General features: G+C 36.9%; 1 protein-coding gene across 4 annotated transcripts; it reads right to left on the bottom strand.

The window, feature by feature from the left end:
• Positions 1-581: 581 nt before the first annotated feature.
• Positions 582-13,260, bottom strand: fshr (follicle stimulating hormone receptor). Of its 4 annotated transcripts, none has more exons than XM_046854448.1 (11): positions 12,930-13,067; positions 10,190-10,323; positions 7,564-7,635; positions 7,068-7,142; positions 6,789-6,863; positions 6,469-6,543; positions 5,984-6,064; positions 5,815-5,883; positions 5,642-5,716; positions 4,310-4,495; positions 582-2,528 (listed from the first exon to the last, which is right to left on the bottom strand). In XM_046854448.1, exons 3-11 carry the CDS (start codon positions 7,590-7,592, stop codon positions 1,409-1,411), a joined length of 1,785 nt encoding a protein of 594 aa, XP_046710404.1. In that variant the 5' UTR covers positions 7,593-7,635; positions 10,190-10,323; positions 12,930-13,067; the 3' UTR covers positions 582-1,408. The 4 variants fall into 4 exon arrangements, with proteins under 4 accessions (XP_046710404.1, XP_046710403.1, XP_046710401.1 ...); XM_046854447.1 differs by having other exon boundaries at positions 10,190-10,285; XM_046854445.1 differs by lacking the exon at positions 10,190-10,323 and having other exon boundaries at positions 12,930-13,260.
• Positions 13,261-13,530: the final 270 nt, after the last annotated feature.

The following is a 13,530-nucleotide window of genomic DNA, read 5'->3' as shown; positions in this document are numbered from 1 at the left end:
ACAGTTGTGACATTTCTTTTGGTAAATCTTATGAGTAAAAATACCATATAGCTTTTTATGGTATTTTGACAGTCCTTTTGTTTATTAACTATTTCTAAGAAATAAACACAAGTATCAGCGGATCTAAATTGAAACGTCACAGTCAGCTCTCAGTCCTTTATGTCTGTGACAGATAATTATATTATATTCTGCTATTTTATAAAGATCTAATGTTATAATGCTCACAATAGATAAAACATTGTCTTTGCTAAAACAGTCTTAATGGGTGATTCATTCATGTGGAAAGGAAGGCATTTTTTTTTTTAAGTAAGTGGAATCTCCTACATTTTGTATCAAACATTTCTCAGCTAAAATGTGTTTGCTTAAAAAAAATTCCTAATGATGATAAAAATGACTGTCAAAACACAAAATCTGATGTGTGTGCTTAAGTTGGTGTTTTTCAGGCTTTTGCAGGATGTTACTGTGCATGTGCAGATTTAGTGTCATCACTATAGCTCGTTGCTGATTGAAGCATGATGTATAAACCCATGATCTCCTTTATATGGCGTATTGAACAAACAGCTGAAATAGACTAGAAGAGATACAGGAGTGATCGTTTATTTATTTCCTTCTAAAAGAAAAAAAACTACTTTGTTTATACATGACTACAAATCACAACAAAAGCATATTGACAGCTATATTAATGCTTTTTAAATTAAATTTGTTTACCGCAAATAGTAAGCTATTGGACAAAATAGACCATATACATACATTTATACATGCAGTATTATTTAGTGCTGAATATTTTTGGATGTTCGCTGTGTGTGGTTTTTCTGTCCACAAAGCCCTTGACCCGTAGCCTTGAACCCCAGGCCTTGATACGTGAGGCATATCATCGTATCAAATTCCTCTTACTGTGTGTCTTCATTCAAGAGAGTCCAGCTGCCACACGTCTCCCATCTCCCACCTATTCTCTCAAACTGAAATTTCAAGGAGGAAGATGATCAACTTTTCTGGGTCTTGTTGCCCAACATGAGTGCAGGTGCATAGATAAGGTGCCTTAGAATCTGCACTGAATGACCACTAGCCTGGTCAGTATGACTGCCTTCATGTTTCATACTGGTGTAGTCAAGGACGTGTATGTAAATCAAAGATTAAATGTTTAGGAGGCCTACTGAGTCAAGTCCCTTCTGTTATAACATCTGGACTGCAAGGTTACTGTGACACTGAACATACTGCATGTGCTAAATAAAGAAAGAGTTTAGATAAAAGCTAAGAAAAAGCAAGAAACCTCAGTGAATTGAGTGTTTAGAATTTTCTACAGCTGTATTAATTTCCTTTTTGTCTGTTCTGAAGTCCAAGCAGCATGGAACAGATCGTATGTAGATAAGAGCAGCTTATAGTGTATGACATTGGAAAGTTTTGTGGGTCAGTGGGGGTGAGTAACATGCCCCAGTGAGTATAGAGTCCCATCACTATTCTTGGGTGAGCTGAGGCGGCCATTATGCAGAGAAGATGTTTCTGTTCGATAGATACGGGCACGTGATTTGAAGCAGCCCAAGCGGCTTGTGAGAACGAAGAAGTCCTGCTTGAAGCTCTTGGTGAAGAATGCGTACAGGAAAGGATTGGCGCATGAATTGATAGGGTAGAAGAGGACAAGCACCACCTTGGCATGTGACACAGTGATGAGTGGTAGCCTGAGAGCTGCCGAGATGGCGAAGAATGAGATGGGCGCCATGCACAGGAAGTCAGTAAAGACTAGAACGGCCATGCGTTTGGCCACACGGGCATCTGCACTATCGGGCACAGAGGCAGGATGGCGCACTGTGACGTATATCCGCACATAGCAGGCACATACAGCCATGAAGGCGAGCACATTCAGAAAGAGCAGTAGCATGATGTATACCTGCGATGACACCGTTTCTACATCCATGGGTAGGCAGATGCTGGTCTTCATGTAGCTGCTCACACCCATCACTGGCATTAGAGCAGCGAGCACTGAAAAGAGCCAACCAAAAGCCATGACACCAAACGCGTGGTGTAACCGCAGTTGGCGCTCCAGGCGCATGGCATAGGTAATGGTGTGCCAGCGCTCCAGTGTGATGGCTGTTAGCGTGTATACAGAAAGTTCGCTTGCAAAAACCGTGAGGAAGCCGGCAGTGCCACACCCAGCACCCATTTGCCACTCGATGCCGTAGTTGTAGTAATGTGATCTTGTTCTTACATCCACAGAAGCGATTATCAGTAAGTAGAGGCCCATGCATAAATCAGCAAATGCCAAATTGCACATCAGGAACCTGGGCACTGTCAGCTTTGTGCGGCTGCTGAGGAGCACTAACAGAACTGTGAAGTTTCCCAAGACGGCCAACACACTGATGAACCAGATAAGGACACGCAGGTAGGTGAAGCCCATGATATCCTCGCACGGGTTGAAGGCATCTGGCTCAGGGTAGCAGCGCACCTCTATCACATCCTTACAGTGCTCCTCAAAGAAGTATGGCTCCTGGTTGCGGATGGTGGAATCGTTACACAAATGGTTCTTCTCTGACCTGTATGTACACATAATACACTTTATGTATATTATATACACTTTATGTAGACTCGATGTATTGAGGAATGTTGACAATATGTCTGGGACAGTATTACTGTGACCATTTCTCTGTATATTTTGGACATTTGTTTGTAATCATATGCAAAATGATGAACTATAACTATGCATATGATTACAAAGACATTTCCAAAATGTCGCCCTACTATTTATAGGGCTTATGCAAAGTAATAAATTGCTGTTTAATTTAAACTCGATGGAAGTGACCAATCAAACAAACAAATAAATAATTGAACCCATGACTATGCTTTAAAGATTACAGGGGGATCACTACAATCCCATAGTGCCCACAATGCACAACAAATGTATACCTTTATATTGCCTTAATTTATACCTTTATATTATATTTATACCTTTCTATTTATAATGAAAATCCAAAATGCACCTTTACGATTGTCACAATAAAGATTAGGATTCACAGAGTCACAATTTAGATAGTGGGTCATTTTTTTATAAAGTCAGATTCATGGAGTCATGTGTTTTACCGTATTGCTCTACAGGCTTCTAGAGGTGGGGTTTTATCAAATGGGGTGCAAGTGTGGCCTTTTATATTAAGAAAGTTCTCACCTCCATCCTAGTAAATTCCATATTAAATATATTATGACTCACAGTTCTGAATGTGGCAAATTCACTATATATGGTGCAGCATTTGGGATATTTGATCATTTAAAATTTATGTACAAAATGATATCTGAGAATATGGTCACTCTAATTTTCCACTGACAAAACAAATTTGGTCCAAATTAAGACCATTTGTAGGCCTGCTTGTGTATTAGGTTGGATTTAACTCGTATCATTTTTGTAATTGCTTTGAACAGGGAAACTTTGCACGAATCCTAAAGGTTTACATCCTTCCTGGTTAACTTAATATAAAATACCCTCTCTCTATCTTTACTCAGCACCCTTATCTAGTCTAGTGCAAAGCAGAACCCATAAGTTTATACAATTTTGACAACTATCCTCTATGTCATGTATTTGCATGCAATGTCAAGGACATTGTCTTTTTTTCACAAAAAGTTTAGTCATAAAAAAATGGTAGACATTGTGGGTAGCAAACAGAAGACAGAAATGAATAGGACGTCAACATTATATATCTATATCTATATCTAAATCTATATCTATATATATATATATATATATATATATATATATATATATATATATATATATATATATATACACAATTTTTTCATTTATTTAATTGTATTTAATCAATTGAATTATTATTATTATTATTATAATTATATTGACTAAATTGAGTAAAAAGTGTATTGGTTTAATTTGATCTATTTTTATCTAATATTATTTTACATATTATTCAACCAAGCAGGCATTTTATTTGATATTGTTTTAAAAACGTAAACTGTTCAAATTTCAATATAATAAACTGCATTAATAAAAAATGACAAGAAATATTATGTGTAGCATTTCTTCTCTATAACCATAACGAAATCTGAAATTGAACCGAACTGTGACTTAAAAAGCAGGGTACGTACTGAACCATGAATTTTTGTAAGTTACACGCCTAATATAATATATATATAACTTTAGTTCTTCTGTATGTTTGAAATTACACCAAAAGCTTGTTGCCCAAAACCCACTGTTCACTTCGACTGTATTACCTTGACTTTGTGTCACGTTTAAGTCCCTTTGATTAAAAACATCTCCTAAATAAATAAATTAGAATGTAGCATGGGTGCACCATGACTCTACTGTACTTGCTTGCTTTTTTTGAAGTTTTTGAAGGCACAGCAGTGGCTGGGGTAAGTAAGGTTGGCCTGGGCGAGCTCTGCGAATATCTCCAGGTTGGGTAACCATCTCAGAGAGTAGACTGAGGTAGCAATCAGCAGCTTCAATCTCCTCAGCATGTTCTCTGGCAAGGAACTGATTGCAGTGCGAGAGATGTCCCTGTATAAACAAGCACATCTGCCTCAGGTAAAGAAAAATACTAGCAACTAATTATTCCTGTAGCTTGGAGTTGCAGCTGATGATTATACATGTGATGATAAACAGGGTACTTCAGTCTTTTTTTCAAAATAAACTCAATATCAATTCACTGCTTATATAGATGAACAATTTACCACAGACAATAAGTGTTCCTGTCTTAAGAAAGATTGGAAAACTCACAATAGAAATCTTAGTCTGGGTGTAGACTATAAAATATTTTTTTTAATGAAAGACGTGTGCAGAATAAATTCATACATTTTTTATTACGTCTTTGTAAAGAGTTCTCTATCATTTACCCTTTCTTCTAGAGGGTACATTACCTGGGTTTGCATTACCAATGTAAATTTAATGATGCTTGGATATCATTAAACATTTGGTGAAGTATAAATAACTAGAGCTGCTTTTTACTGTATTACTTTAGTGTCGGAAAGTCAAATTAAACAACTTGTGTAGTAAGACCTTTGCATCCTTGGACCTCTCCTGTTAGTTTAACCATTGCAGTTTCTACAGTATCTGTGTATTTTATATTTGCATTTATTGGCAATTCAGGAAATGCTTATACAACCCCAAGTCTAAAACAGTTGTGATACTGTGCAAAATGTAAATAAAAACAGAATGCAATGATTTTATTGATGGAGCATTTCCAAATGGGCAAGCTGGCCCTTCCACAGGCACTAATGCACTCCTATACCATCAGAGATGTGCCTTTTTACCTTCAAATGTTACATTTCCTCAGTTTAAACATTTTATGTCTTCTACTGTGACTAAAATATGGGTTTATGAGATTTGCAAATCATTGCATTCTGTTCTGATTTACATTTTACACAGTGTCCCGACTTTTTTGGAATTGGGGTTTGTGTTTTCAATTTCTTTCTCAGTTTAGGGGATCAGAATTCTACAGACGTAGGTAAGTATTTCATTAATTAACTTTTGATTGCTCATGTGAAATGCAGATATTTCAATGCTTGTGTTAAACAGTGGAGAAACCTTGTATAATAACTACATAAAGGGAAGCTGTGTAGGCCGTGGTGTAAAAGCTCTTGCTGGATTGTGTGATGCAGCTGGCTGGTTGAATTGTTGTTGACTGTGAGAGCTGCTCATGCTTACAGAACGAGGGGGCCTTCAGCACCGAGGAAGGCGTAGTTGTGGATAAGTTTCAGCTGTTGGTTTCCCATGAGAAACCTGGGGGAGAGCAGAGGTTGTGTCAGAGATTAACTTTTTATAGAGAAGTTTTTATATATGTATTTATAACCAAACAAAAAATTTTTTAGGGCGCTTACAGTTTTTCTATTTTGGTGCCATTGAAGGCATTTTTGTCCACTTCAGTGATCCCGTTCTTTGTCAGTCTCCTTTAAGATGTGAGAGCAGTAATCAAAGTGACACCACAGTGTTGCTTATTATATCACAGATAATGAAAGAAAGAATGATCCATCCCCAGAACCTACTTACAGTGTAGTTATTGTGCCACTGGTAAGTCCTTCAAAAGCGTTGCTGGGTATCACTTCAATATGCATGTTCTCTTCTAGGTCACTAAAAAACAAAACAAAATTTCAAAGAAAGCAAATTTACAGTGATGTTTTCATGTCTTAATGTACACTTTACAAACACTATATGAAAATTATTATTGGGACATCTGAATTTTCCAACCATAATTCTTTGCCAAACCATACGGTTGGATGCACACAATTGTAGAGAATTGCCTTTGGATGCAGTAATTTACTTGGACTGTGAGAGCCAAAACTGTTCCAGCATGACAATGCCCCTGTACACAAAATCAATCTATCTATCTATCTATCTATCTATCTATCTATCTATCTATCTATCTATCTATCTATCTATCTATCTATCTATCTATCTATCTATCTATCTATCTATCTATCTATCTATTTATTTAACATAAATACATACATACAATCAAAAAAATATATACATACAACAGAAATTCAAAAGCTGCAGACTGGACTTTGGAGAAATCAGGTAGGACTGTCAGACCTGTGTTTGAAATAGTTCTGAAATGTACACAAACACACTGATATAGATTTAATAAAACTTGTTCAACAATTAAACCAACAAATCACTATATTTTTTAGGTTTTGTTTCTTGTCAGATGTTTTTGATAGAATACTGGGCTGTGTTTGGAACATTCTTGCCTTTTGCTGAGATTTTACAGCACTTTTACCACTAAGTTTAGACAGAACTTCCAGTGGGAATGCATTCCATTTGCTATAGAAGTATGAAGAAAAGTAATACTCACAGATATCTCAGCTTTGGAAGTCCCCAAAATGTGTCTCTGTCCATACTGACAAGACTTTTTGATTTAGTAATAGTACTGTAATGGAGAAAAGCATATGAAAGATTTGAATACTGTTATAATTAAGAGCTTACAGATTATAATATTCAAATGCTTTGTTGTATTTGTTGTCTGATACTTATTTGTAATTTTTTTAAGCAGCATGTAATTCCTCATGGGAGGAAATATAATGTCAAAAATGAAAACAATAGAATGGCTTCACTGGGTCCAGCTAAAACATACATCTCTTCCAGTTTAGTCAGGTTTGCAAATGCATAAGCTTCAATACGCTGGAGGGCTCCGTTCTCCGACACCATTCTGAGAGAGTGATAACAGCCATAATGATCATTTAACACTGATAACAGCAGCACAAACAATTATAAAACTAAAGTGCTAAAGGCCTAATTTAGTTGGAGGACAGTTCACATATCTGCAAGATGTTTACTTACTTAATGATCTTCCTGAGGAAATAGTTCTTACAGTATTAACCCACATTTCATTGCACTTATTCTTTTTTTACTTTTAAGGTCACATTAGTTCTAAACCAAAGCTTGAGTCTAATTTACACTTTATGTTCATCATATTATGGCTGCTGCATTTCTGCAAATCATATCTCATGTGTTTTGTCCCTTCTCTGTAGTGAAGACTAAACATCTTTAATTCAGACTAAATACAGAATATTTACATGAAACAATTTTAAACATACAAAATAAAGTGCTTTCTAATATTTTTTACTCACATTCGCTTGAGGTCATGAAGTGATGACATTGCTCTACTTGGAAACAAGATGATCTGAGTCAGCTTGATCTCCCTGACCATAAACAGAATGCTTATTAACAAACGATTTTCAGTGTTAAATACATTAACCATGTGCAACCCTGTATTTAACACTGTATTTAGAAATAAATGGCATTATGTATAATAGAATAAATGGTATTAATATAATTTTAATGGCACTAATTTTATTAATGCACGATTAATGCAGCTTGCATTTCTGTTTGAACAGTTTTCTAAAAAATATAAATGAATAAACATAAAAGAGGCGAAATTAAAACCTTCAACACAACACACATTTATTCACAATGGAATAGGAGCATAGGGTGACGTATAAGAGTGAAGGAAGGTGCACACAGGTGGACTATATGCTATGCAGGAGATGCAACCTGCAAGAGATTGGAGTATGTAAGATATTGGCAGGAGACAGTGTGGCTAGACAGCGTTGCATGGCCGTCTGTAGGATAGCATTGGAGGTTAAGAAGAACAGGGGGAGAGTGAAGACTGAAAAAAGAATAAGATAGTGAAAACTGAAGGAGGAAGACTGTAGTGTGAGATTCATGGAAGAGGTCAGACAGAGGCTCGGTGGTGGTGAAGAGGTGATGGATGATTGGGCAACTACTGCAGAAGTGATAAAGGAGACTGCTAGGAAGGTACTTGGTGTGACACCTGAAAAGAGAAAGTAAGCCAAAGAGACGTGGTGGTGGAATGAGGAAGTGCAGGAGAGCATAAGGAAAAAGAGGTTGGCGAAACAGAATTGGGATCAACAGAGAGATGAGAAAAGTAGACAGGAGTACAAGAAGATGCGGCAGCAGGTAAAGAGGGCTGTGGCGATGGAAGAAGTTGGACACTAAGGAAGGAGAAAAGGATTTATACTGATTGGCCAGGCAGAGGATGGAGATGGGAAGGATGTGCTGCAAGTTAGAGCAATAAAGGATGGAGATGGAAATGTGTTGACTAGTGAGGAGAGTGTGTTGAGAAGATGGAGGGAGTATTTTGAGCAGCTGATGAATAAGGAAAATAAAAGAGAGAGAAGGTTGGATGAGGTGGAGATGGTGAAGCAGGAAGTGGATAGGATTAGTAAGGAGGATGTAAGATCAGCGATTAAGAGGATGAAGAGTGGACGGTTGGACCACATGACATACCGGTAGAAGCATGCAGATGTTTAGAAGAGATGGCAGTGAAGTTTTTAACCAGATTGTTTAACCAGGTTCTGGAATATTTGCTTTAAGAATGTAGATGGAGAAGTATAGAGAGGGTCAGAAGGAGTTGCATTGTGTGTTTGTGGATTTGGAGAAAGCATACGACAGGGTGCCGAGAGAGGAGTTGTGGTATTATATGAGGAAGTCAGGTGTGTCAGAGAAGTATGTATGGGTGGTGCAGGACATGTATGAGGACAGTGTGACAGCAGTGAAGTGTGCAGTACGAACGACAGACTGATTCAAGGTGGGGGTTGGACTGCATCAAGAATTGTCTCTAAACCCTTTCCGGTTTGCAGTAATGATGGAAAGGATGACGGATGAGGTCAGACAGGAGTCCCCATAGTTTATGATGTGAAGAAGAGAAGTGAAGTGAAGAAAAGAGTGCAGGCAGGGTGGAGTGGGTGGAGAAGAGTGATAGCAGGAGTGATTTGTGATAGAAGGGTATCTGCAAGAGTGAAACTGTGGTGAGACCTGCGATGTTGTATGGTTTAGAGACAGTTGCATTAAGTAAAAGACAGGAGGTGGAGTTGGAGGTAGCAGAACTAAATGCTGATGCTGAGGTTTTCTCTGGGAGTGACAAGGATGGACAGGATTAGAAATGGGTTTATTAGAGGGACAGCACATATAGGACGTTTTAGAGAGAAGGTGATGGAGGCGAGATTGAGATGGTTTGGACATATGCAGAGGAGGGACATGGGGTATATCGGTAGAAGAATGCTGAGGATGGAGCCACCAGGCAGAAGGAAAAGAGGAAGGCCAAAGAGGAGGTTTATGGATTTGGTGAGGGAAGACATGCAAGTAGTTGGTTTGAAAGAGGCAGATGTAGAGGACAGGGGTGTAATGAGACGGTTGATCCGCTTTTGCGACCTCTAATGGGAGAAGCTGAAAGAAGAATAAGAAGTCCTTTCTTTACTATATATATATATATATATATATATATATATATATATATATATATATATATATATATATATATATATATATATATATTAGGTTGTGATCAATCACGAGGTAACTCATGAAAATCTTTGCATATATATGTGTGTGTGTGTGTGTGTGTGTGTGTGTGTGTGTGTGTGTGTGTGTGTGTGTATAAAAAAAAAAAAAAAACAGGAACAGGAAACGAAGAACAGAAAAAATTTTGTAACCCAGCTTGAACCAAGTTTTACAAGACTGACATAACCATGCCATGAGAAGCTCAGGAGAAATGTCATGTTGAGTGGTAAGTTATAAAGATTTCATTACTCAGTAAGCTTCGTTATTGTCATTGTCTTCTTCTTTCGGCTGCTTTCTTTAGGATGAGTCTCCACAATGGATCATTTATCTCCATACCACCCTGTCCTCTACATCTGACTCTTTTACAATTACCACCTGCATGTCTTTCCTCACCTTATTCATAAACCTCCTCTTTGGCTTTCCTCTTTTCCTCCTGCCTGGCCACTCCATCCTCAGCATTCTCCTACTGATATACCCCATGTCCCTCCTCTGCACATGAACAAATCCTTTATGATGCTGCCATAGGTCTAACAATAATTTCATGAAAGAACACATTTTATGAGATATTCTGTATATATTAGGTGTGTGATCTACAAAGTTTGAGTCATAATACATGTAATAATCCATACACTCATCAGAGAACAAACATTACACAAACATTCATGCTCCTTGCAGAATAAAAACAAAAACAAAAGACCAACAATCTCCAAACGCCAGATTCTTACACTTTTAATTATCTTAAAAACAAGTCATTGGTCAGAAAATAAATAATAAGTATAGTAATGAGTACAAAATAAATAAACGCACTCTTGATTCACTTGATTTGCATTTTTTTTTTTGCAACAGTGAACTGTAGAACTTCAGAAATGCACAGCCTTCTTTTACGCAAAGGTAAAATAATGATGATGATTAAAATGTTTGATGTAGATCTCAGCACACTAAAACTAGCACAAAATCTACCTAAAGTATCTTCTGGGACTTTTTACTTTTAACATTAGACTGTCAAACAGATAACCAAATAATCCCTTTAGGGGCCTGATAAGAAGCTCATAAATAGAAGCAGGATTGAGCAGGGAGTGATTGTTTAAATCTTGTTAGTTTCCTAAACACTGATTTCCTAATTTGTTGTTAAGACCATTAGCAGCTTAATATTTTGCAATTAATATTTTGACCATTGTTTTGCCCGTGTGAACAACAGCGCATAAATTCTTTAAACATTTATAAAACTTTTAAACGTATAATATTATATCATTATATAAATTCTTCCATTAAATGTTTAATAAGTGTCCAGTCAGGTTGAGGTCAGAACCCATGTAAACCATATCTCCATGGAGGTATGTGGTATGTGTGTAAAGGAGCATTGTCATGCTGGAGCAGGTTGGGTCTCTGAGTTCAAGTGAACGGAAAATTGACTGCATCCAAAAAACATTTTGGAGTAAAGGTGTGGGGAAGAACCACCTATAGCTGGATAAGTCAGGTGTCCCAATACTTTTGTTTATATACTGTGTGTGTATGCATATACATATATAAATATTTATTTAATTATTCTTTTTATTTCTTTTGATTGGATACATTTCTCCAGTTAAAGTTCTACAAGTTCCCAGTGCATTGTTGTTTTGTTTTTGTTTTATTTCTCGTGTCTTTATCTGTGTTTTGAAACTGTGTTTTTGGACTTTTCTTGATCATGTTCATGTTCATGCAATGAATTATGACATTGTTATTATATATATATATATATATATATATATATATATATATATATATATATATATATATATATATATATAGCTACGTCCTCTTTTTATTTTTTTATTTACTTTTTTTACAAGGACCAAAAAATGAGAAGAAAACCTGAAAATCAGAAACAAACAGGTGATAGTGTCTCTGTATCTTAGGGATATTGTAACAGAGGTTCACATGGTTGGTCAGCATAGGAATGTGTCTGGATTGTCTGCGGTTAGGATATTATTCAGAATGAAGCGAGCCATCTGCAGCTCTGTGTCTTCTCTATCAGCGCCTATCAAATAGAGAACTGTATGTTCTAGCTAAGTAGCAAATTGAGCTCAGACCCATACTGCAGTTCTCCTGTATTCAGCCCTGTGCTCACCCAGAAATGGATGAAATAAAAAGTAGCCAGGATGAAGGATTATGCAAAGGCAGGCAGGAATGCAGCACTCTGTAGTTTGGGTAGTGTGAGGGATGAAACGGCTTAAAGCTGACTGTTACAAAGGAAGGTATCTTCTGAGAGTGGTGTCAATGGAAATAAGCATGAACTGCTCATAAAAATAGAACCTAAAACAAACCTCCCAGGCTTAATGAGACTACAAGCTGAGCATGTGTTCTTCATTCCTTTTTGCTCTCTTTCAGTCAGTCAAACATGCTGAATGAAAGCAGTTTCTTTTGCTTTGAAAAAAAAAAGTATAGTTGTATGTTAAAAACAGTCTATTTATTACCACCCACCCCTTTAATCCAAGGCTGAACTGTGTGCATGTGGAGTCCAATAGCCTTGAGAGTGCAAAATATATGTTCAGGAATCACAACAGCAGCATAATTTTGTTGTCAGTTAAAAAAATAGAATAGTACTGAATAGTAAGAATGTTATTTCTCTGATTGCTTCATTGTGTATTTCTTGTATACAATACTGTGCAAAGCCATAATAGGTATCTTTTATTATATATATTATATATCGATACATATATAAGTAGAAAAAGCATATATATACTATATATGTTAAGCCTTGTGCAGTTGTCTGTCAGTAGGAAAAAAAAGCACATTATTGATAAATTTTTTTTTTCTCAATATACAAAACTACTAAATAAAAAAAACATCAAAATATTTACAGTGTTTTAAAATACTGTATATAATGACCTTTAAAGATAACATAAGTAAGTGAGAAAAAATATGTCCTTAAGAAACTGTACCTCGGAGAACTGATGCTGATTAACAACAACATTTGGAATTTATTACCCTTTTTAGTTTTCTTAGTTATTGCATATTTTTTTACAGTTCTTTTCAATTTCCCTATTTGTTTGGAAACGCATTAGCTAGCATCTAATACAGTTACACCGTTGCACGCAACAATATAAGTAAATGCATAAAGCATGTGTACTATGTAGAAAATTCCTATACTCACACGTATGTGGTATTTTTTGGTATGTGGCATGGCATCTGATGCACTTTGCTTCCGAGACACAAGAAGGAGCGAGTGGTGCCATTGGCCAAGCAACCATACGATCCCAAAACCAGGTCCCCACTGTGCATTATGAGCCAACAGAGGATATAGCGCAGCATGGTCGTCCAGACCAGCTTCTTCATTGTGATTGACAAAATGAACTCCCAGTATATTTTCTCTCAGTCCTGTGTGGTGGAGCGATATTTAGTTTTTTTTTTATTCTGCTAAAGCCTGAGCATGGCCCTCAGTCACTGCTGTGATCCTCTCCTCACTGCAGGTAGGAGTCAGGACTGTTTACATGGATATGGTGTGCTGGGATGCTACATGTTCGGAGTATTGTGGCTGGAGTTGTGGGAAGGGCAATTCTTGTTAAGCAGCGTGGTTGGCTGAGAGTACTACAGCAAAGCCATTGAAGACCTTGGGAGAGACGACCTCTGATAACAGGCGTAAGTAATGATCAGTTCTATTCCCAGCCGTCTTGTCCTCCTACTTTTCCTCCTTTACTCCAATCTTATTTCTCTCCACAATCCTTCCTCCCATTTCTTTCCAAGATCCTTACACA

The sequence above is a fragment of the Silurus meridionalis genome, chromosome 7 (genome assembly GCF_014805685.1).
Source record: "Silurus meridionalis isolate SWU-2019-XX chromosome 7, ASM1480568v1, whole genome shotgun sequence".
Classification (NCBI taxonomy): domain Eukaryota; kingdom Metazoa; phylum Chordata; class Actinopteri; order Siluriformes; family Siluridae; genus Silurus; species Silurus meridionalis.
Note: the sequence above shows the minus strand (reverse complement) of the source record. Positions and strands in the feature narration are given on the sequence as shown.

Excerpts from the sequence above, each read along its gene's own strand:
- fshr (XM_046854445.1), bottom strand. The coding sequence starts at position 13,111 with ATGAAGAAGCTGGTCTGGACGACCATGCTGCGCTATATCCTCTGTTGG. Across the intron at positions 7,143-7,563 it reads CTTCATGACCTCAAGCGAAT|AATGGTGTCGGAGAACGGAG; the intron begins GTGAGTAAAAAA and ends TCACTCTCTCAG. Across the intron at positions 5,884-5,983 it reads AGTGGCACAATAACTACACT|GAGACTGACAAAGAACGGGA; the intron begins GTAAGTAGGTTC and ends CACATCTTAAAG.